This window comes from Peromyscus leucopus, chromosome 11 (genome assembly GCF_004664715.2).
Source record: "Peromyscus leucopus breed LL Stock chromosome 11, UCI_PerLeu_2.1, whole genome shotgun sequence".
NCBI classification, from domain to species: Eukaryota; Metazoa; Chordata; class Mammalia; order Rodentia; family Cricetidae; genus Peromyscus; species Peromyscus leucopus.
Genome location: NC_051072.1, coordinates 44,712,350 through 44,735,363, shown reverse-complemented (window position 1 = coordinate 44,735,363; position 23,014 = coordinate 44,712,350). Strand labels below are relative to the sequence as shown.

Here is a 23,014-nt window from a genome sequence, read left to right as displayed (position 1 = left end):
AATAAAAACATTTATCCAGCATCTACTATGTAATAATACCATGCTAAATGTTAGACATATCAAAATGAACAACAAAAAACTGGGTTCCTGATCTCAGAAACTACCAACCATCAGGATAAGTAATACCTGGGCTACTGAAGTCCTTACAGGATTCAGAGGGACTGAATTTAATAGTAGTCAGGAAAATTCACCCCAAAGAGTACAAACAAGCTCAGCTGAGACTAACAGCGTCTCTCATGATCTATCTTAGAGCTCTAGTTACTCTTTGACACCTGTGAGTGTCAAAAGAAGGGCAGAGACAGTTTTTGCCTTGTCTAAAGTTTTTCCCCAAAATTTAGCTCAGCAACACATACTAACCAGAGATCTTATAAATAGATCTTTGGAATACTGTAAAACAAGTGAGGGGTAGAATTTATAGACTATATAAACAGTACTTACATTCAACATAAAAATAGTGTATCAAATCTGGGCACGGTGGCAAAAGCCCATAATAAACATAGTGTGATCTTACTGAATGAAAGGAAGGAGGGGGGAGGAAGGACAAAAGTCCAATAGCAAATAGGTAAAAGGTATTGTGATGGCTATACTTGGTTGTCAACTTGACTACATCTGGAATTAACCAGAAATGCAAGCAGCTGGGCACACCTGTGAGGGCTTTTCTTGACTGGATTATTTGAAGTAGGAAAAGCCATCCTAAACCCAGACCTTCTGAGGTAAGAAGGCCCACCCAAATCTGGGCCATACCTTGCGGCAGCCTATATAAAGAATGGGAAGAGAGAAGCCTTTGCTTTTTGCCTGCTTGCCCCCACTCTTATTGGCAAGTTCATCTATACGGCTGCTAAGGCATTCCTTCACTGGCATTAGAGCCCACTTCTTTGGGTTCCGGTGAAGACCAGCTGAGACATCCATCCTCATGGACTGAACAATTACTGGGTTCTTGGACTTTCCATTAGGAGAGCATTGTTGGATGAGCTGGGCCACAGCCTGTAAGCCACTCTAATAAATTCATTTTATATAAAAATTCTCTGTTCCTCTAGAGAACCCTGACTAATAAAGATATGAATTGGTATAATGTACAAAGGACAAAGATGGAAGCATGCTAAGACTCGAGAGTAAATGTATATCGGCTCCTAGTGTTCACTGGCAAAACTCTATAACACCAAGAGTGGCTTACGGCGGCGGACTAATGGCCATTCATAAACACTGTGTAGGGGGAAGAGAGAATTCATATAATCACTTTTGAAAATTAGAGGGAGGGGGTCAGTTGAGAAAGTGCACACAATCCAGCTTTAAAAAAAAAAAAAAAAGCAACAACCTAAATATCCACGAACAAGAAAATGGATGAACTTCTGAAGTGTCACACTGTGGCCACATGAAACCAGTTCCACCAAGTGAAACTAAGTCGCAGGTAGTTTAGGGCACCAGGCATTTGCAGTGCATGTATAAAGAGGATACAAAAGCAAAGCTTGGAGCAGGGGTTACCACAAAAGGGGACATGGATGAGGGAGGCAGGGAAGGGACTTAAAGGTACCAGAAATATGCTTTTGTATGTAAAGGCACATTTTCCTTCTTCGAGACAGGGTCTATGTAGTCCTGGCTGCCCTGAAACTCACAGACACCCACCTGCCTCTCTGCCTCTCAAATGCTGGGATTAAAGGTATGTGCCACCATGGCTGGCTTTTCATTCTTTTGAACATATTGAATATGCACTCGAATTTTGCATATATTTCTTTAAAATTAAAGGCAAACTAGTGTTAGGTTCTAAGGTAGTATGAGAAAAGAATGTTTTAGATAAGGATTGGCATGTCTCGATTCTAGGCTGTGGGCTGAAGACATGAACTTTCTAGATGAGACCCTGAGTCCAGAGAGAGAAGCCTGGGACACTAAGAGGAGGCTAGATTGTGTGAGAGTTTTAAAATCAAAGGGTGACATACCAACCTTGCTTTTCCTCAAGGCCTCTGTCTTCCAAAGGAAGGCGTTGGTGGGGAGCCAAACCCAAGGCTGGTCTCATTTCAAAGTAGCAGAAGAAGAAAGAGAAAGAATATGAGACTTGCCGGGCGGTGGTGGCACACGCCTTTAATCCCAGAACTCGGGAAGCAGAGACAGGCGGATCTCTGTGAGTTCGAGGCCAGCCTGGACTACCAAGTGAGTTCCAGGAAAAGGCGCAAAGCTACACAGAGAAACCCTGTCTCGAAAAACCAAAAAAAAAAAAAAAAAAAAGAATGTGAGGACTTGGTTAGTGGGAAAGTAAAAGAGACAGAGGAAAAAGATATGGTTCGTTTTTGTTTTGTAATGGAGACAGGTTATTACTGTCATATTAGCTGGCCTGGAATTTAATATGTAGACCAGGCTGGCCTCAAAGTCACAGAGATCCTGTTGCCTCTGCCTCCTCAGTGCTGGGTTTAAAGGTGTGTACCAGCATGCTCAGCTGCCTTTTTAGATTTAAAAATTTTTATTTTTAAGTATGTGTATGTGTGTACATGTGGTTTGGTACACCTTGGAGGCCAGAAGAGGGCGTCAGATTGCCCGGAGCTGGAGTTCAGGGGATTGTGAACTGCTGGATGTGGGTGCTGGGAACGAAACTCAGGTTCTCTCTCCAAGAGCAGTGTGTGCTCTTACACTGAGCTATCTCCCTAGTTTCCAGGCTTCTGACTTGAAAAACAAAAATGGTTACATCAGGATAAAGAACCATGGAATAAGATCGGGTCTACAGGGAAACGTAGTAAAATTAATTTAGGACAAGGCAATAGTGAGAATAAACAACCCAATAGTTCAGCAAATACCTCTTGAGTGATCAAGTGACTGTGTGTTGTGGAGTATTATTTTAAGATTTGTTATATTTGTTCCTGCTATGGAATATTTGTTTAATGATGCAAAGATGTGTTGCATTCTTTACATTGCATTTGTTTAGCTCTATGAAGCTGTGTTACTTTGCCTGTCTAAAACACCTGATTGGTCTAGTGAAGAGCTGAATGTCCAATAGCGAAGCAGGAGAAAGGATAAGTGGGGGCTGGCAGGCAGAGAAAATAAAAAAAGGAGAAATCTGGGAAGAGAAGATTGAGGAGTGAGAAAAGGAGAGGAGGAGGACGCCAAGGGCCAGCCACCCAGCTACACAGCAAGCCCTGGAGTAAGAAGTAAAGCACACAGAATAGAGAAAGATAAGAGACCAGAGGCAAAAGGTAGATGGGATAATTGAAGTTAACAAAAGCTGGCTAGAAATCAGCCAAGCTAAGGCCAGGCATTAATAAGTAAGAATAAATCACCGTGCATTTATTTGGGAGCTGGATGGCGGCCCCCCAAAAAGAGCAAAGAGCCAAAGAGTTAAAACAGCAACTACAACTGTGAGACCTTGGAAAGGAGCTGTTAAATCAATGAACACAACCTAATGATTCATGTATTTCTTTTTCAAACAGATGCTTCTCTTTTCTGTACCCCGACAAAGAGGACCATGAGGCACTACAAAGAATTCCTATGGGAATTTTGTTTTTGTTTTTCGAGACAGGGTTTCTCTGTGTAGTTTTGGTGCTTGTCCTGCATCTCTGTAGACCAGGCTGATCTTGAACTCACAGAGATCCGCCTGCCTCTGCTTTTCGAGTGCTGGGATTAAAGGCGTGCACCACCGCCACCACCACCCCCCAGCTCCTATGAGAATTTAAAAGACTGCTAAAAGTTTATAATAAAGTCTAACTATGCAGCCCTGGGAGTATGGGCATTATGCATTTAGAAAGCAGGATTCAGTTGGGTGGTGGTGGCACCCTGTTTTGAAAAACAAAATAAAGCAGGACTTACCAGAAAGTTGTGGCTATTTCAGTCCCTGCAACTCTGCCCATAATATAGAGCAAATACATTGTTCCTCTTCATCTTGCCTTCAAACGGGATTAGCTATCAGAAATACTCCACCCAGCTCAGGGGCTGGAGAGATGGCTCAACGGTTAAGAACGATGGCTGCTCTTCCAAAGGACTCGGTTTGATTCCCAGCACCCACACGAAGGCTCACTACCACCTGTAACTCTAGTTCCGTGGTATCCAACAGCCTCTTTGGGCTTCCACAGGCACTGTACACACGGCTGCACGTACACTGAGACAAAACATCCGTACACATACACAAAACAACCACCACTAGCTCAGTATGACCTGAAAGATCAGGGTTCCCTTTTTAATGCCAAGTGGGAGGAGGAGATAATCAGAGTGGGGAGTAGGGGGCTTCTATGCAAGTCAGAAGCATCGCTTTGTGAGCTGGAGCGCCTTTCCCACTTCACATTCTATATTGACTTCCTTTGGTTCTTAATTAATGATTGGAAGTCTTCTTAAAACGCCCATCTTCTGGCCAGCTGTGGTGGATCCTCCTGTAATCCCAGTAGGCTGGGGCAGGGACTAGGGCAGGATGACTGCTGCAAATTTGAGAGCAGTGAGACTCACGTTTCAAAAGAAAAGAAAGTCAACTCTTACTGTATTGGCTGGTTTTAGACTTCCTGTGATGGTGAACTGTGACGTGGAAGTGTAAGCTGAATAAACCCTTCTCCAGTTGCTTTGGTCATGGTGTTTCATCGCAGCAATGGAAACCCTAAGACAAGTTGGTACCAGGCTAGTGGGGTATTACTGTGTTGAGAGCTCAGTGGGCCATTCTGTAGAAGCCTGGAGGATGAGAATGTTGAGGGCAAGGCAGAAGATGAAGGCCTGGCTTCTGATGTTTCAGAGGGAAGTTTAAACACTCTATGGGAGCCATTTGTTATTTTGAGTTAGACTCTGTGGTTCTGGTCAGCTGGGGCTGAAGAATTAGCTGTGATAAAGAGGAGACCATCATTGAGGTGAAGTCTTCTGGGAAGTGTTTCCTCGGAGTCAGCACACAGAAGCTGTGTTTCAGAGGTGGTCAAGGTTGTACCTTGCATTGGCAGCTGAACTTGGTAATGTAAGTGTCACCCAGGTGGTGCTTAGTTTTGAAGGCATGAAGGGGTCATGGAGAGCAGCTGAAGCTTGGCACTGGGAGAGGCCAGGAGAGGCCAATAGTGAAAATAACACCTCAGTAGCAGTTCAAGGCCCAGGACTGAAGGGGTCATGCAGAGAAGTTGAGGCTTGGCACCATAAAGAGAGCCCTGGAGAGGTTACTGGTGAAAATGCAGCCCAGTTGCCCCAAAGACCTCAGCAGTTCGTAGATGCCAGTACCATGGGATGACCAAGGACAGCCAAGAGCAGTGGAGCAGAGCCTGCCTAGACCTGGAAGACAAGCTGCGTGTGCTGCAGAGGGCAGAGCCGGAAAAGTGACCCAAGCCCTTTGGAGGAGCCCAGAAGATTGTGGGTGAATCCTAGACGTTGAACATTGTAATCAGGCATACAGGAACCCACAGTTGAGAGATTGTGAATTTTTAAAGAGATTGGATATTTTAAAGAGACTGAACTTTTAATGTGTTTGAATCTGTAAGGACTGTGGGTCTTTTGAAGTTATTTATGTTTTATATTGTGATAATAATATTAATGTGCTACCTGGGCATAAATGAGAAAGGAAAGATTCTAATTGAAAAGTGCTGTGTTTGTTTGTCAAGGTAACAAGGGTTCAGTTACACTGGCCAGTTTTATGTCCATTTGACACAAGCTAGAATCATCAATGAAGAGGAAGCCTCAATTGAGAAAATGCCTCCATAAAATTGGGCCATAGGCAAGTCTGTGGAGCATTTTCTTAATTAGTGATTGATGTGGGAGGGCCTAGCCCATTGCAGATGGTGCCACGCCAGGCTGTGGTCCTGGGTTCTATAAAGAAAGCGGGCTGAGCAGACTATGGGGAAGCAAGCCAGTAAGCAGCACTCTTCCACAGCCTCTGCATCAGCTCCTGCCTTCAGGTCCCTGCCCTGCTTGAGTTCCTGTCCTGACTTCCTTTGATGATGACCTGTGATGTGGAAGCATAAGCCGAATAAACCCTTTCCTCCCCAGGTTCCTTTGGTCATGGTATTTCATCACAGCAACAGTCACCCTAACTAAGATACTTATGATAGATACATGATGTAAATGAATAAAACAAAAGATAAAAAGTAGGGGGTAGAGAGATGGCTCCAAAGTTAAGAGCACTTGCTGATCTTCTCAAGGACTGGAGTTTGGATCTCAGTACCCACCCTGGGCAGCTCACAACCTCCTGTAACTCTAGCTCTAGGGGATCTGACACCCTCTTCCATCCTCCTTGGGTATACCACCCCATGTGACATATGCAATACACAGACACAAAATAACAACAAAAATTAAGATAAAAATATTAGAGAGTTGAAAATGATTCAAAGAATTTATTATCTTGGAGTGGAGAAGAGCTTTCTAGGTATGGGACCAAAGACAGAAATCATAAAGGAAAAGAATACTATACCTGATCCATTCAAAATTTTAAAGTTTTGTAGATCAAAAGCAAAAATGGAAAATGAAGCAATAATCTCAAATCTCAAAGTAAACAACAACAAACAAAAACAAAAAAACCCAAATTGAAGTATTTACCAGGGGCTCTCAATAGTCCCAATTCAAAAGCTTCTAAAATAAAGAACAGTCAACTCACAGACATAAAAATAATAACTAATATTCACTTAAATTTTGTTATGTGACAATGTGGTGGACTGTTGCTAAAATGGACTTAATTTTTCCTACACTAAGACATTCATGCCACCTACAACGTGAGCTTGCTGCCTTTCCAATCAAGAGACAGAGTCCCTAGCTAGGCGACGGTGGCACACGCCTTTAATCCCAACAATCGTGAGGCAGAAGCAGGTGGATCTCTGTGAGTTTGAGGCCAGCCGGGTCTACAGAGTGAGTTTCAGGACAGCCAAGGCTACAGAGAGAGACCCTGTCTTGAGAAAAACAGGGAGAAAGAGAGACTGAGAGAGAGTCCTTTTCCTGTTTCTTGAATGTGCTCTGGCTGTGGGATTTGCTTTAGCTGGCAGAATGTGACGGAGCTGACAGCGTTTCACTTCCTCATTACACAGGCCTGGCATATGGCAGCTCTCACATGGAACCCTGCTGGATGAGAGATCGTCCCAATGAGAGGCAGATCCCCGCAGCAGCCATCTTAGCTCCCTGATCACGTGAGAATAAGCAGGGTTGCCAACTCAACACATGGTTAGTGGTAGGTGTACGAAGAAGTCAAGACCAGAAAAACTGCCTAACCACTGCAAAGGTTAGTTTACAATATCAAACACTTATTGTTGTTCCTGGAAAGACAGTTACAAAGCACCACTGTGGCAACAGGAATGGATGGATCTAGCCGGGTAATACTGTCATCTCTGAATCTGAAACATGAATACATTTCCCTCATCTTCTCTCCTGCACACAACCTGACATTAACTCCACCCTGGTCACAAGGGCTCAGTCCCTTTCCTCAGCACAGCAGCCACATTGTTGCTTCTTTCATTTTCCTTGTATTTCCACAGCACAATCCGTTTCTCTTGGATCACTGCTCACCCGTCACCTTCTGTCTGGGCCTTACCTGTTCATTATGTACAATTTCATGCCCATCAATACCAAATATCCCTCTTTTCTGCTCTACATAGAAAGTGTGGTTTTTCTATCTAATATGCTACGTATTTTCTTTAATTGTTTTTCTCCTTATATAAGGTAAATCCCCCCAAGATAAGACGTCTGTCTGCTCTGCTCACTGCTGTATTCTCAGATACAGGAGATTGTGGAACCTAATAACCCCCTCAAATGTTTGGTGTCTAAAGACAGCATCTAGTCAGTTGTCAATTTACTGATGAGGAGAGCGGTCACAGACAAGCAAGCATTTTGGCCTAAGATCACAGTGCTGGCTGGAAAAGAGCCAGCACACAAACTCAGGCATGCTGGACCCAGACTCCCAAGGTCTAGACGCCCTTTGCAACACACACCTTGGCATATAAACCTTCACAAGATACACATTCATTTCCTTGGCTTGTGGCATCTTTAATACATGTGGTCCTCCCCACAGAAGTTTGTTTGAACCCAAAGATTATATGTAAGTTTGAGAAAGTAACAGAGTTTTTGACCAAGGTCAGCAGTGAAAAGACATCACAACAAAAAATCCCCATGCGTAACTTCTTATCTGTTTTTGACAAGTAATCTTAGTTTAGCTTTTTGATATTCAAATCCTTTCCTTATTGAACAATTTTTCCCCTTGTTACTGCTGTCCTAAAATTGTGGAGGTTAATATGTGTTAGACTTAGGGGTGCAATCTCAATTTTATTTAATTACAATCAGATGTGTAAAAAATTATTGAATTTATGAATAACTGTATTTTGACTCTCTAAGTTTTTTTTTTTCATACAATCTTTTTACACTAGAAAACAAATTACCCTGTCTGCTTCTATACCACAGTTCTGAATTTGCCAAGAAATTATATTCACCTAATAATTCACAAAAGAAATATAAGGAAATGCAAATTATTTTTTTCTTTTTTTGGTTTTTCGAGACAGGGTTTCTCTGTGGAGCTTTGCGCCTTTCCTGGAACTCACTCTGGAGACCAGGCTGGCCTTGAATTCACAGAGATCCGCCTGCCTTTGCCCCCCCCCCTCCCCCGAGTGCTGGGAAATGCAAATTATGATGAGAAGATTCCACTTACCATACTGGTAAGGACAAAAAAAATACTTAAACGCTGAGGTGTTAGTAAAAGTGTAGAGAGACCACATTTACATATTCTAATGGTTTGCCATAACTTGTTTTTTTTTTCTGGGGGGGGGAGGGTATATAAAGGTGTATGTGTTTGTATGTGCACTCCTGTGCCTGTGGAGGCCAAAAGTCAATGTTGGACACCTCTTCTGTTGCTCTTTGCTGTGGTTTTTGAGGCAGGGTCTCTCGGTGAAACTGAAACTCACTGATTCAGCTAGACTGGCTGGCCATGGAGCGCTGAGATCCACCTGTTTCCCTCCATCTGCAACTCCCCTCCTCCCCGCCAGGGCTGGCATTACAGCCGCTCTTCCCTGAGCTTAGCCTTTACATGACTGCTGTGGACCAAGCTCAGTGCCTCATGCTCCAATGGCAAGCACTTGGCCTTCTAGCCATGTCCCCAGTCTATACATTTTTAGAAAAGAATGCAGTAAGGACCAAAGGCCTGAAAGTGAGGTATGTTCTTTGATTTACAAATTCTATTTCTTAGATCTTACCCTAAGAAAATAAAGGTTTGAAATAAAGACTTATTATTACGAACATTAAAGATTGGTGTAGTAGTGTATAAATGTACTCCCAGCACTGGAATAGAGGAAGAGATAGGAGAATGCTAAGTGCTAAGCTTCAGGACATCCTGGGCTACTGAGCAAATTCAAGGCCAGACTGAGTTACATAGTGAGACCCAGTCTCAAAACAAACAAACAAACAAATAAAAATAAAAGTATCAAAGATAGGAGATGTGATACAGTGAACAGAAGTATGTGCTTGATTAACAGCAACTACAATCTACAGTCTAATCTTCAGGGTCCTGGCCTGTTTATTCCCAAGGAACAGAACTCATACTTGCACCAACCTGCCAAGCTGTTGTGTGAACAGCATATAGCTGCTCTGCCAACAGGAAGACCTAACTCAATCAAATAAAAATCTAGCCCAGATATGCTCAAGTGCCAGTGGAACTAGGGAAAAAAGAACATAAGGCCTCCCATGCTGTTCAGCATCAACTTTCTTGGGGGGACACAAAGTTTGAAACATAACAGATTCTGAATTAAGTCACTTAAGCTCAAAGTGAAGGACTACTACTGTATATGATGACTGTCTTAAGTCACTGTTCTATTGCTGTGAAGAGAGACCAGGACCAAAGCAACTCTTATAAAAGAAAGCATTTAATTAGGGGCTTGGTCCACAGTTTCAGAGGCTTAGTCCATTCTCATGTTGGCAGAGAGCATGGTGGCAGGCAGGCGTGGTGCTGAGAGCTATCTTGATCCGTAAGCATAAAAAGAGACTAGGCCTGGCATGGGCTTTTGAAACCTCAAGGCCTACCCCCAGTGACACACTTCCTCCAACAAGGCCACACCTACTCCAACATGGCCACACCTCCTAATCCTTCTCAAATAGTGTCACTCCCTAATGACTAAGCATTCAAATATATGAGCCTATAGGGGCCATTCTTATTCAAACCACCACAGTGACTAATTGCTATGTATGTCTTCAACAGAAGAGCTGATGTACTTATTGTAGATTACTAATAGTCCCTCTGAAATCCCTGCCTCTTCTTTTGAGGCAGGGTCTCACTCTGAGACCCAGGATAGCCTTGAACTCACAATCTTCCTGCCTCAGTCTATCACACACTGAGATAACAGACATGTACCACCATACTGGCATATTACTAGCTTCTAACAAGATAACACTTTTATGGCATTTTACTTATTTATTTATTTATTTATTTATTTATTTATTTCTACACATGAATGAAGGCATCTTGATACAATACATAAGCAGTTCTTCACACTGAGAGTGCACATGTCAAGGTCACAGGGTTGACCAGGCCAGGGAGAGCATGAGATTAAGACTCTTCCAAATACTGAAGCACACTGATGTTGCCATTCAGACATTTGCAGTGATGATGAAAAGCAATGGTGGATAAACTGTTGCCATTTTTGCCCTCAAAACTATCACTGCCATTGGCAGACAAACTCAAGGCCACACACGGTAAAAAGAAATCCCAGTTGCACTGCAGGATATTCTTGCGGAGGCACTAAATATGGGCTGTGGAATAATCCTCCTGTACGCTGGAAATGTGTTGCTCTCATTGTTTTTATAAAGAGGACTGGTCGATAGCTAGGCAGGATTTCCGGGGCAGAGAAAAAGCTGGGAAGGATGGGAGTCTGAGGAGTCTCAAGCCAGATGCAAAAGAAGCAACACGGGAAGTTCATAGATGAGGTAAATGAACCTCAGAGTAGCACACAGATTAATAGAGATGGGTTAATTTGCTGGGTGGTGGTGGCACATGCCTTTAATCCCAGCACTCAGGAAGTAGAGGCAGGCCTGTGAGTTAGAGGCCAGCCTGGTCTACAGAGTGAGTTCCAGGACAGGCTCCAAAGCTACACAGAGAAACCCGGTCTCAAAAAAACAAAAAAACAAAAAAAACAAAAAAAAAAAAAAAAAAAAGAAAAAGGAAAAAAGAAATGAGTTATTTTAAGTTGTAAGGGCTAGCTGGAGACAAGTCTAAGCTATTGGCCAAGCATTTACAATTAATAATAAGTCTCTATGTGGTTATTTGGGAACCACTGCTGGATCGCAGAGAAACTCTGCCTACAAATATTGTTTATTTTAAACTTTCAACCCTTCAGTGTATACATATGGCCAGGCACACATACAGTACTTCTGAACACCCAAGTACAATGGTGTTTCAGAGGAACTGGCTGCTCAAATCAAAGCATTTGTGAAGGTGAATGAACGGTGAGTCAAAATATCTTTTTTTCCCTCCCTTTCTTTTCATGGAATATCCTTTAAAGTTTTTTAGAAATTAAGTCAAAGCTGGGCGGTGGTGGCACATGCCTGCAATCCCAGCACTTGGGAGGTAGAGGCAGGCGGATCTCTGTGAGTTCGAGGCCAGCCTGGGCTACAGAGTGAGTTCTAGAAAAGGCGCAAAGCTACACAGAGAAACCCTGTCTCAAAAAACAAAACAAAACAAAACAAAAAAAAACAAAACAAAACAAAAAAAAAAAAAGAAAAAGAAAAAGGAAAAAGAAAAAAATTAAGTCAAATTTTTTGCAATTGGGTCTTGCAATGTACTCTGGGCTGGCCTTCAACTCTTGATCCTATTGACCAGTCTCCAATGCTCAGATTACAGAAATGTGCTACTATGCCTGATTATAATACTATTTATTTATTTAGTTAGTTATTTAGTTACTTAGTTTAGTTTCTCAAGACAGGTTTTCTCTGTGTAACAGCTCTGGCTGTCCTGGAACTCACTTTGTAGACCAGGCTGCCTTGAGCTCGAGATTCGCCTGCTTCTGCCTCCTGAATGCCACCATCACTTGGAGATATATATATACACACACACAATTTTTAATGACAAACAAATCAGAATGATTCTGCTTGCCCCGTCAGTGTGAGGCTCTGGGTTCAATGCCCAGCACTCAAACAAAAATTGACTTAAATATTTAACAGAATACTAGTAGGTTTGTGAGATGGCTCATGCTTGTCATCTCAGCAACTGGGAAGCTGAGACAAGAGGAACATGAATTCAAGGCCAGCATAGCCTTTATATAGCAAGACCCTGTCTCGGGGAAAAAAAAATCCCCAGAAAACTAACAAAGTGAGACTGTCACTTCAAGGAAAAATATGAGAATATACATCTCTAATAAAATTCCAGCTTTCAAATGAAAACTACAATTTTGGAGAATACTATCTGCTACAGTGAATATCTGAAGATTTCTGATAAAGTAGATGACAACATTGAGGAATGTGATCATTGGAGAGCATATAACAAAGTATGTCAGCAACAGAAGAACTACATAACACAGCCACTAATTTCCAAATGAACTGTGATTGATGTTACAAAATTAGGCGGAGTACACTCTCCATTTAAAATGTAAGATACACCAACTGGATTTCAATGTAGCAGAGTAAGAAGTACACAGTGGTACACACTTCCAACTCTACTCTGCAACCCATCCTGTAAAAACCACCATCCGTCCAACTTTGGTGTGATATCCAAGACTGCCATGGCTACCTTAGGAAGCTATTAAAATATTCTCTTTCCAACTACATATGAACATGACGCAAGATTTTCCTTCTGAAATCAAAATAAAATAGAGAAACAGATTAAATGTAGAGGATTACGTAGGAATCAAGCTATTTTGTATTAAGTCACTCCTGCATCCACTGACAGATGAATGGAAAAATATGCCTGTAATGTATTTATTACTATTTGATAAACACCCTAATCCTTTAAAACTGTTCCAGTTTTAATATTATACGGTTAACTATGGGCAGATATAAACTGACGAAAATGAAACTAACGTTCCTAGGTTTCCAGCAATTTTTGAAAGGTAATGGGGTCCCGATATTAAAAAGTTAGAGAAGAGAGCTACTTGCCTTATAATGGAAATTTATTCTCTCTTCTTGCTTTTCTAAGTGAAGACCTTCATTTCTAGGTACAGCTTCATTTGACAGCGATACCACTGACAGCCAGGAGACCAGAAAAACTACAACCACAACAGCAAACCCAGCCCAAATAATGGCCACAGTCATGACAAGAACTCTTCAGACTCACTATTGTTCCCTGGGTGCACAAGAACTGCAAGGACTAAGGAACACAAAGATCCACGCAGATGAGTGGCAAGGCACAATAGAAAACTATGAAGAGCAGAAATGCTGACGGTTGAAAGTAGTTTTGTGCACATCCACAAAAACCACAAAGTCCTTTTTTCCCTGATGAAGTCTCACTTGAAATTTCAGTGTAGGGCAGATTTGGCAACCGGGGGGGGGGGGGGGGGGGGAGTGGCGGCATTGTTTCCCCGAAAGCCAGTATACCCGTGCGAAGAATTTAATTCCCTCACCATTTTGCTACTGGTCTGTAGCAGAGGGGTGTGGTTAGAGCGGCGCTAGGAAGCAATTCAAAGCGGCAGCCCAGGCTGCCCCAAACTGTGGACAAGCTACAATTCTGGGCCAAGTCCATTTGCCAGGGTAAGAGGCCGAATGTCTTATGGGAAGGAAGAAAATAAAAACGAAGTTAGAAAGCAAGGATGGAAATAAGTATCAAAATCAAAACGGTCCCGGGTGTATATTACACGCCCGGTACGCTAACATGTGCAGGAGGTGCATATGAAAACGCTTTATTCCCGAGCCCAGAGCTGTGGCACTTGCTATATCTGCAAGGTCTGCAGTTCTGAAGGGAACGTCGGTCTGTCTTTTGGTATTCATTTTGGGTTGGGTTTGTGAACCACTATTCTTATGGACTGCGGCTGAGGCAATCCCAAACAAAGGGAAAGGATAGCCTCCAGAGGGAAGCGGGGTTGGGAAAGGTGGCCCCAGGTTGCTGCGCCAGGTGTCCCTCCGGAGTCCTCCAAGCAGGCAGAGGGAAGGGGCAGTCCCAGGAGCATCGCCGGGGTGCAGTAGGGCTGCACCAGGCCCCCACGGCATTCGCGGACAGACGACCCCACCCTGCCCACGGTCAAGGTTAACCCGCCCACCGGAGTACCTGTGGAGGCCTCGCACAGCCGAAAGGCACAGGGTGATCATGGGCACGCCGGGAGGCCGGCAGCAGCGGGCGCGTGGTCCTCCGGCCTGTGGGTGCGGCAGGCGGGCGGTGGAGTCGCCGGGCCCGGGAGCCGAGAGTGTGGGCCTTGCCGCGGAGACCGGAGCTCCAGAACGCGGCGGCCAGCCCTGCCAGCGCCCTCCCACGTGCTGCAGCCCCACGCCTGCGCCCGCGGCCCCGCCCCTCGGCCCGCCCCGCCCCGCATCCGGCTCCGCCCCGGACCGGCCCCGCCCCGTCCGCCCCTCGCCCCGCCCCTCGCCCTCGCCCCGCCTCTCTCCCTGTCCCGCCCCCACCCCCACCCACTCGGTGCCCTGCTCCGCCCCAGGGGCGGATCCAGCAAGACCCAGCGTCCGAGCGCCTAGCGAGCCGCCGGGTGGGTTGAGGGGGCGGCGGCGCCGTGGGAGCCGGGGAAGTTTGGGAGACGCGGCCAGCTCTGCGATCCAGAGCGCCGCGCGCTCGAGCCTCGAGGACCGCGGGGGCAGGCGGACACGCTTCCCGACGCCCCCGGGGCCCGCAGCCGTCGTCTCGTGTCCTCTTGCCTGGTAAGGGGGCTTCTATCTGGGAAGGGTGCGTCTCCCGCGGCTCCAGATGGAGGCCTGCCCGTGCAAACCCGGTCTGAGCTGAGGCAAAGCCGGGGGTGCAGCGGGGAGGGAACCATGGAGTGGGAGGTGGATGTGATTGGAGATGTAGGAGGGGAAGCTTGGAGGAGGTTGGACAGCACCCCCCAGCTCCCCATTCTCTCTCCCCATTCTGCTCCCGGGGCCTTAGTCAGTATGTATAATAACCTCTCTGGCCTAGAGACTGGGCTCGGCTTTAGGCTTCAAAAGAAGTACAAAGCCAATAAACATCCTTAGCGGCGAGTACCACACCCTGGCCGTGAATTAGGGATCCCGGGGAGCAGATTGCTGATACGATTTAGTGGAAATAAGCCATTAATGCCGCCTGGCCCTGCGCCACTGTTTGGATGCATAGTATTCCATGTGAATGAACGCGGCCAGGAGCTTCCGGCTTGTCCACGAGAGCACAGCTACTGCAGGCAGGGCAGGTCGGTTTGTAGTATCCATCCGTTTAGAGGGTGGTTTCTGAGCCGTGTGTTGGTTAAATAGAAACGCCGTTTATTAACAGTAGTACTCAGTGGTTGAACAACCTTTCCACAGAGCCTTGTCATCAGCAAGTAACTCAACCTACAAAAGTAGTGGAGTGTAAATTATTAATACATTAAAAAAAAAAAAACACCTCTTGGAATAAAGGAAGATGCTCATTGTGGCTGCCTTCTGAGTCAGCAGTACTAAATCTCCCTCAATTCAAAGTGAGGCCTTTCAAGGGTGATTCTCCCTGTGTCTTTCTTGTATCTGTATCATATACATTGTTAAGACAGAATGAGTTTGCTACACATGTTTTGAAAACACGTCTTTTCACTGAGGCAAGCTTTAACCCAGTTTAATAGTGCTGGTTTTGAATGAACATGTGGAATATATTACTGTAACAACATGTGCTTTCTTGACGCTTTAAAGAGAGAAAAGGTCAAGGTAATGGATATTTTTGCTTTTATTACTTTCAACATAGTATATAACCACTGATATTTTCTTCTTTTTTCATCAGGGAGGTAGCCAAGCCTCGAAAATGTCATCAGTCAAGCCTCTGGTTTATGCAGTTATTCGTTTCTTGCGGGAACAAAGTCAGATGGATGCATATACTTCTGATGAACAAGAAAGTTTGGAAGGTAGGTACCTCCTGTTCTTTGTGTTCTTATCATAATTATGAAGAAAGGTTAAACTAGCTATATCCCCAAGTTCATGATTTTTAATAACAAAATCAGAATATTTTCTTGAGAGGCTTAACTAGATGTGTTATTTCCATTTTCTGAGATTTGTTTTAACTAATAAAAAATATAACTATTGTTTATTTACTGAAAAATTATTGTCAGAAGTATGTCATTCATATTCTAGGGAAGTTGTTCTTGGGGGGAACTAAGTTAACATTGTTCCCACTTCACAGATGAGGAAAGGAGATCACATGATTTCAGCAGCAGAACAGTTACTATGTAACAAAGCTGAGGTTTAAATCCAGTTCATACTTCAAAGATTTCCCCCCCTCATTTTTCTAATAAGCAGAGGATCTCATTCAGAAGAATACTTGAAAATACCTTAGTCATTGCTATATCACTGTAAAAAAAAAAAATCTAAGTAATTATACCATGACTGAGCTCTAGCAAATGATACTTTGGGAAATGAGAGGATTTTGCCCTTGTTTTATGGGAGCTTTAAATCTTGGCTTCAGTAATCTGTAAAGCTGATCAGGACTGGAGAAGCACCATGCATTTCCTTGATACCATCTTGGTGCTTCATGTTTATGAATGATCAAGTTTTAATTCAGTACAGCTGTAAGAAGATGGAATGATGCAGATAGAGAGGCTTCAGAAAGCCTAGCTTCCTTGTGGTCCAAAGACTTAATTGTTGCAACGAGAGCACATTGGGGTGAGCTGAGGAAATAGCAGAACAGTTTGAATTTCCCATCTCCAGGCTGCTTCTCCAATAGAGGGGGGCTCCTCTATTAATTCTGTGTACTTTCGTTGTAGATAGGCTTTAAGTAGGTGTAAATCAAACCTGGGCATTTGTTCTCAATCATCCTGTGAGGTGATGTCTTTCCAGGTGGCAATGGGAGGAGCAGGTGAGGCACTCTGGGAGGACATTGCAAATTAGCCCTCTAATAGTAAGGTCTTTTTGTCCTCCCTGACTGTGTGAAGATAAAGGTAGTTTGGCTAGCAAAGGAAAGTCTCGGTTGTGATTGCTCTGTAGCCACAGAGGAAGGCAATCACATAATAAGAGATATTTCTTCTCTAATCCAAGGCAGTATGGTGTTTTTATGAAGCAGAAAGAAAATCAGGAGTATTTTAAAAACCAAGATGTTATGCCCTATTTTTAGAATGGCATTCAGCCAAAAATATGTGCCTTCAGCTGTTTGTTATATATGGAGCCGGCAGTGGTGCCAATTGTTTGTGACTGACCCCTATTTTTGACTCTGTGAGTCTAATTTAATTGAACATGAAGTCATGTGGAGGTGTCTGCCCACCTTCGAGACATTTGAAAATGCCTTGGGAGAGGCTCCGTCGTTCCAGCACATTTACCACTGTTGTGGAGCTGGGCTTCCTCAGCTTTGACGTTCGTCACCAGATCGTGTCATCCACTCCTCCTGATTGTTGTCGCCTCTGACATCTGCTTCACTTTTGAGTGTTGTCCCTGCAGCACACTTGTCGCTCCCGCATGCACTGCTCCATCCTGAGCTCTTTCCCGTCCTGATAAACTCCTCCGGGTGAGTCTCACAGTTCTCTTCCACTGGCCGCCGCCGGCGCTTCTCTCCTCCCCTGATTTCAACCACTTGGTTACACACTAGGCTGGTGTTTCTGAACCGAGGGTCGTTTTGCAAAGTCTGGAGACATCTGTGAGGGTCACAACCTTTGGGAAGGCTGGCATAACCGGCCTCTCATGGGCAGAAGCCGTAGATGGTGCTAAGCCCTCGGCACTGCCCAAGAAGGGCCCTGATAACAAGGAATTACGTGATCTAAAGTGTCAGGTGATGAGATGCAGAGTCTCTTTCCCAGACCATATCATCCCCAAATTGTATTCCACCAGCCATCTCTATCTAAAACATCTTACTTCCCGACCTCTACTGTCTGTGTCTCTAGCACACTCTCTCTAGTATCCACATCCCAACAATCCCTTGACCACCCCTCCAAGCTGTTGATCTCATCCTTTCCCCTACCTCTGCCTTCCTTGTCTTAAATCCTGCGCTGGATCATTATGATATTTTCTTGTATAATTTCTCCTGTCTTGAAAAACCAAACCTTAATTTTAATTTTCTAACTACTGAGTTAGGAAATGCCCATATCCTTTTGACTATACATTAATGGAGCAAAATGTACAATTTTGCTGACTGACGGTATTAATTCATTACTGAAAACCTTAAGCAGACCTTTAGTGCTGCTGGGTGACCAGGGTATTTGTTCCTCATTCATTCATTCATTTGTTCATCCTTGTTATTATCCTAGATGGTCATTTTAATAATCTCTTTTATCTTCTGAAACTCCAGACTTCTAGTTCAGCTTTTACCATAAAAAAAGAAGAAGAAGAAGAAAACAACATCTACCAACTTCCACACTCCTTATATTCACTCCCTGCCAATACCCTCATGCTTTGCCTACCTGCCTGTCCATTACTGTAGGTGGAATAGCTACATCTCTTTCTCAGAGAAATCTCTCTCCTGGCACATTTTGTCCCATCCTATCTCACCTGCTAGGATTTTATATAGATGCTGTTTGTCCTACATCATCAAATTTTCACTCCACTGGATCGTTTTCATTCAATCATAATAAATGTACCATTAGTTCCTCTCTCATTAAAAACAAAAGCAAAAACAAGAAAAGAAAAATGAATAGGGATGGAAAGATGGCTCAGTGGCTAGAGTGCTTGCTGTTCTTCTAGAGGACCCAAGTGAGGTGCCCAGCCCACGCTGAGTGGTTCGCTCCCACCAATAGCCCTAGCTTCAGGGAGATCTGAAGCCCTCTTCTGGTCTCTGAGGGCATATTGTTTACAGTCAGTACACAAATACACACACACACACAAGTGAAAATAATTTTGGGGGGATAGAGAGTTGGCTCAGTGGTTTAGAGCACTGGCTTTTCTTCCAGAGGACTTGAGTTAAATTCCTAGCACCCACATGGTGGCTCACAACCGTCTAGCCCCAGGGGATCCAATGCCTTCTTCTGGCCTCTGGTAGCACCAGGAGCACATGTGTAGCACTGACATATATATGTACAGCCAAACCACCCATAAACATAAAATAAAAATAGGATTTTAAATGGATATTCTTGTCATTGTACCCAGTACCTCTTGTCTGATTTTTTTCCTTCCTTTGTAACAAGACTGTTTGAAAGAGTTATCTATACTTGATTTCTCCAATTCTTCTCTTAATTTTAAGAATTATAATCCTTTATCTTCATCCATTTTACTCTCATTAAGGGCATTAGTGATTTCTGTGTTTAGTTAAACAATTAGTTCATATTCTTTTTTTGTTTGTTTTGTTTTGTTTTTCTGTTTCTCGAGACAGGGTTTCTCTGTGTAGCTTTGGTGCCTGTCCTGGAACTCGCTTTGTAGACCAGGCTGGCCTCGAACAGATTCACGGAGATCTGCCTGCCTCTGCCACCACTGCCCAATTAGTTCTTATTCTTTATCTGACTTACTAATTCTTTCTTTCATCCTGTTCTCATGTATTTTACTTATCTTCTAGAACATCTCCTAATCCTCGGTTGTCATCTCCCTTCATTTCTTGCTCTTTCTCACCATTGCTGATTCCCTTTTTCCTGACCCATCATGCCTGTTGTTGACAGCTTGATTTTTTTTTCACTGTCTTCACTCATTTCTTTGGTGAGAGTATTTAGCTTATTGCCTGAGGTACCCCAAATTTATATGCTTAGAACTGTAACCCCAGTCCAGACCTTTTTTCTAAACCCAGCTTTCTATATCCAGCTTCCTACCACACATCTCCACTTGCAAGTCTAGTAGGCATCTCACAATTAACATTGCCAAAACTGAACTCACAGTTCTCCCACCTAAAATCTGTTCTTTCCACAACTTCCCTCTCAGAGAGCAGCTCCAGAGTTCCCTTCACTTAGGCCAAAAACTTGGGCATCATTCTAGGGTCTTGCTTTCTCATAGTCTATATCCGACTGTTAATAAATCTGCTTGTCTGTGCCTTCAAAAGTCAGTCTGTCCTTCTTTCTTTCTCAAGGTCTCATTGTGTGTCTGTGGCCAGAACACTCTATATGGACTCGGTTGGCTTCGAACTCATAGAAATCTGCCTGCTTCTGCATCCTGAGTGCTGGAATTAAAGGTGTGCACCATCACACCAGGACTGAAAGTCTGTACTTCCAAAATGCATCTTGAGTCAGCAGTTAGGGAATATAGTTCCGTCATAGACTGCTTGCCTTGTGTGCCCTGCTGTGCACAAGTCCCCAGTACTACAAAAACCAAACAAACAAAACCATAAAATAAAATTTGAGTCTAACCACCTCTTATGGCTTCCGCTGGTGTCTCTCCAGGTTGAAACTGCTCATTGCTTGTTTACTGTGGTAACCCCTTTCTTCCCCAGTTCTGGCTCCCTGGACGATCCAAACGTGTCCATCTCTTAAGACTGTGGCAGATTCTGTTGCTCTTTATGCAGAATCTTGCCAGGACTCCTTATGTTACTTAGTCATTGCATAAAGTATCTATATAATTTGGGCATGTTGTCCACCTACTGCTTTTCATTTGGTTTCAGCCAAATTAGCTTCCCTACTGGGAGGCCCCAGATTCTTGTGCCTAAAGGCTTTTGCTCTGCCTGTTTCCTTGGCCTGGAATAGCCTCCCATCATCTGTACCTCTGTAATGATAACACTTTTGTCTGCTCCCAGTCTGCTGGATTTCTTTTTCAAGGAGGCCTGCCCTGAACTCTACATTAAATCTGCAGTCTGCATTCCTGCTCAGCTCCCAGCCTCCCCGTCCTCCTTACCCTTGTTTCTTATTTATAGCCCTCTTCTCATCCTCTGCTCTGAGAGGTTAAGGTTCTATTCTGCTTGATTCACTGGTATAGCAGGTATTTAGAAAGAAACCTGACATGTGATATGTGCTCCATATGTATTTGTTGAATTGAATTCCAGGGCTTGTATTTACCTGATCTTTATCTTGGTTTCTAAGTCTCCTGGGCAGAATACATCAACCCCTCCCCATAGAATGTTTCTGAAGTGAATCTATCCTGTCTGTTTAGCTCTGAAGTTGCATGGCCTGGTTTGTGGTTAATGGCTTGTTTTTGTTCTCTTGATCTATTTTTGTGTTTGTGAACTTATGTTTGGGTTTTGCTGTTTTGGTTTTGGTAGACAGGTGATGGGCAGGAGGAATGTTCTCTGCCCTAGATCTGATCATTTTAAAGTTCCTTGGAAATTAAAGTATGGTTTTTACTGTAGACAAAGAAGCCAACAGATTCCATTTATTGACCATCTACTACTTGCCAAGCTCTGTTAAAGTCAAAGACAAATAAGATAATAGGCCCTGTGGTCAAGGAGATGGTTTAACATGAGATACATGCATGGCAGGGCATGTGACGTAGAGCGATCCTTCCAGTAATAGAACCCTACAAAGTACACGGCCCAGTAAAGAATGACAGTTGGATCCTGGATAGAGGGTGCAAGGTTAAGCAAATACATATGCATACATTTTTAATATTTTAAGTATGGTCATGGCACCAAGAGCAAATCTATTTGCAGTCCAATATTTTAAATGCAGCTTCATCTGTGTGGGAGAAATAGAAAAGGAGAAAGCCACATTCTTGTAGTTCTAGCTACTGAAGAGGCCAAAATATCAAAACACAGAAAGGGAAAGAAGAAACTATAACTGAATAGGTTATTTTTCTCCCTAGAAGATACTTGTACTTCTTATTGCTAAGAACTCGGTGCTTTATTCAGGCTCTTTCTAAGGAGATTTTTTTTTTTTCCTGTGGCTGCTGAAAGTAATAGTATTTATTTTATGACAGGGATACTTTCCTCAAGACCACAATTAAAACAAAGTATCTTTTAAAAGTCCTGTAAAATGTGCATGCCTCTATTCCGATGTCGATGTCGGAAGGGCAGTGACTATTTTGACCATGTGCTTGGTTTCTTTTCCAGCTGGAACACCATCAGGATAAGAACCAGTTTGTCCCCTCAAAGGGTCCTTGCAGGGGGGACAAAATATATCTCTTCACTGCTTCTGCCCTGGGCTGCTCAATCATGTGTATCATTTGAGTGGGAGCCCACCTGATTTCCTGTCTCTGTCTAGCCTGTTCTCAGCATTCTTGCCAGTCTTTCAGTTCTAAACACAGTCACCGTCCTTTGCTAAATCCTTGAAAACCCTCCATTTTCCAGTTGCAGAGTCCCACTCTTGAAAAATGTCATTGAAGCTGCCTTGTGATCTGTTAAGTCTTTGATTCTTACATAATCTCCCTTCGTGTCTTTGCATCAGTCTGTACCTTGTACCCTCGCTGTCCCAACCAGTTATTTTGTCCTCCACCAAAAATAGACAAGGCAACTGCCATCATTTAGCATGCTGTATATTTTGCTTTAGGATATGGACAGTGATTTGTTTTTCCTGTTATGTTTATTGCTGCTCCTCCGACACCTTGGAACAGAACTTTACACGTAGTAGGCACATAGGAAATTTGCATACATGAACGAATATTTTAAAACAGACCTATTTTTGTGTTACTGTGCCAGGATTGATATTTAGTGCCTGCTTTGGGCCAGGTATTATGTCTCTCTTACTAATTTTCATCAAGTTGAAAAATCTTGTTTTTCATATATAAAAGATGTATAACATTTTAAGTTTGTTTGATGCATTGGCAGTCAATTAGTAGGTATCAGGATTGGAATGTAAGATTAATGTTATGTTCTTTTTGATGGCCTCCAACAAGATTATGATGTGCTACATATGTGCAGAAATTATATTCTAGCTAACACTTACTGTTTAGTGAGAAATAAGAGACTGCTATCTTTCTTTGATAGCTCGTCTATAAATAGAAATCTCTGTGCAGCTGGAGTGATTAGTTCTTCGTCTGTTCTTTGGCCATAAACACTGATTTACTATAGATTACATTTCTGTAAGGAAAACCAGAAGGTTCCTTTTTAAAGTTGCTAATCTCCCTGCCCTTATTCTATTTCAAGTTGCAATTCAGTGCTTGGAGACAGTTTTTAAGATCAGTCCAGAAGATACACACCTAGCAGTTTCACAGCCTTTGACAGAAATATTCACAAACTCCGTCTGTAAGGTATGTTGGCATTTTTTTTTCTCCTCTCAATAGT

The 23,014-nt window shown here is 43.4% G+C and overlaps 2 protein-coding genes across 2 annotated transcripts in view; one reads left to right on the top strand and one right to left on the bottom strand.

Annotated features, from left to right (window-relative positions):
• Positions 1–14,309, bottom strand: part of Nln (neurolysin) — a 102,199-nt gene extending 87,890 nt beyond the window's left edge. The window contains exon 1 of the mRNA XM_028883826.2: positions 14,093–14,309. Coding sequence (XP_028739659.1) covers positions 14,093–14,133 — 41 coding nt within the window. The 5' untranslated portion in view covers positions 14,134–14,309. The remainder of the gene's footprint in view (positions 1–14,092) is intronic.
• Positions 14,310–14,464: 155 nt separating this feature from the next.
• Sgtb (small glutamine rich tetratricopeptide repeat containing beta) overlaps positions 14,465–23,014 on the top strand; it is a 38,734-nt gene continuing 30,184 nt past the window's right edge. The window contains exons 1-3 of the mRNA XM_028883838.2: positions 14,465–14,691; positions 15,752–15,872; positions 22,877–22,980. Of these exons, the coding sequence (XP_028739671.1) occupies positions 15,773–15,872; positions 22,877–22,980 (204 nt within the window). The 5' untranslated portion in view covers positions 14,465–14,691; positions 15,752–15,772. The remainder of the gene's footprint in view (positions 14,692–15,751; positions 15,873–22,876; positions 22,981–23,014) is intronic.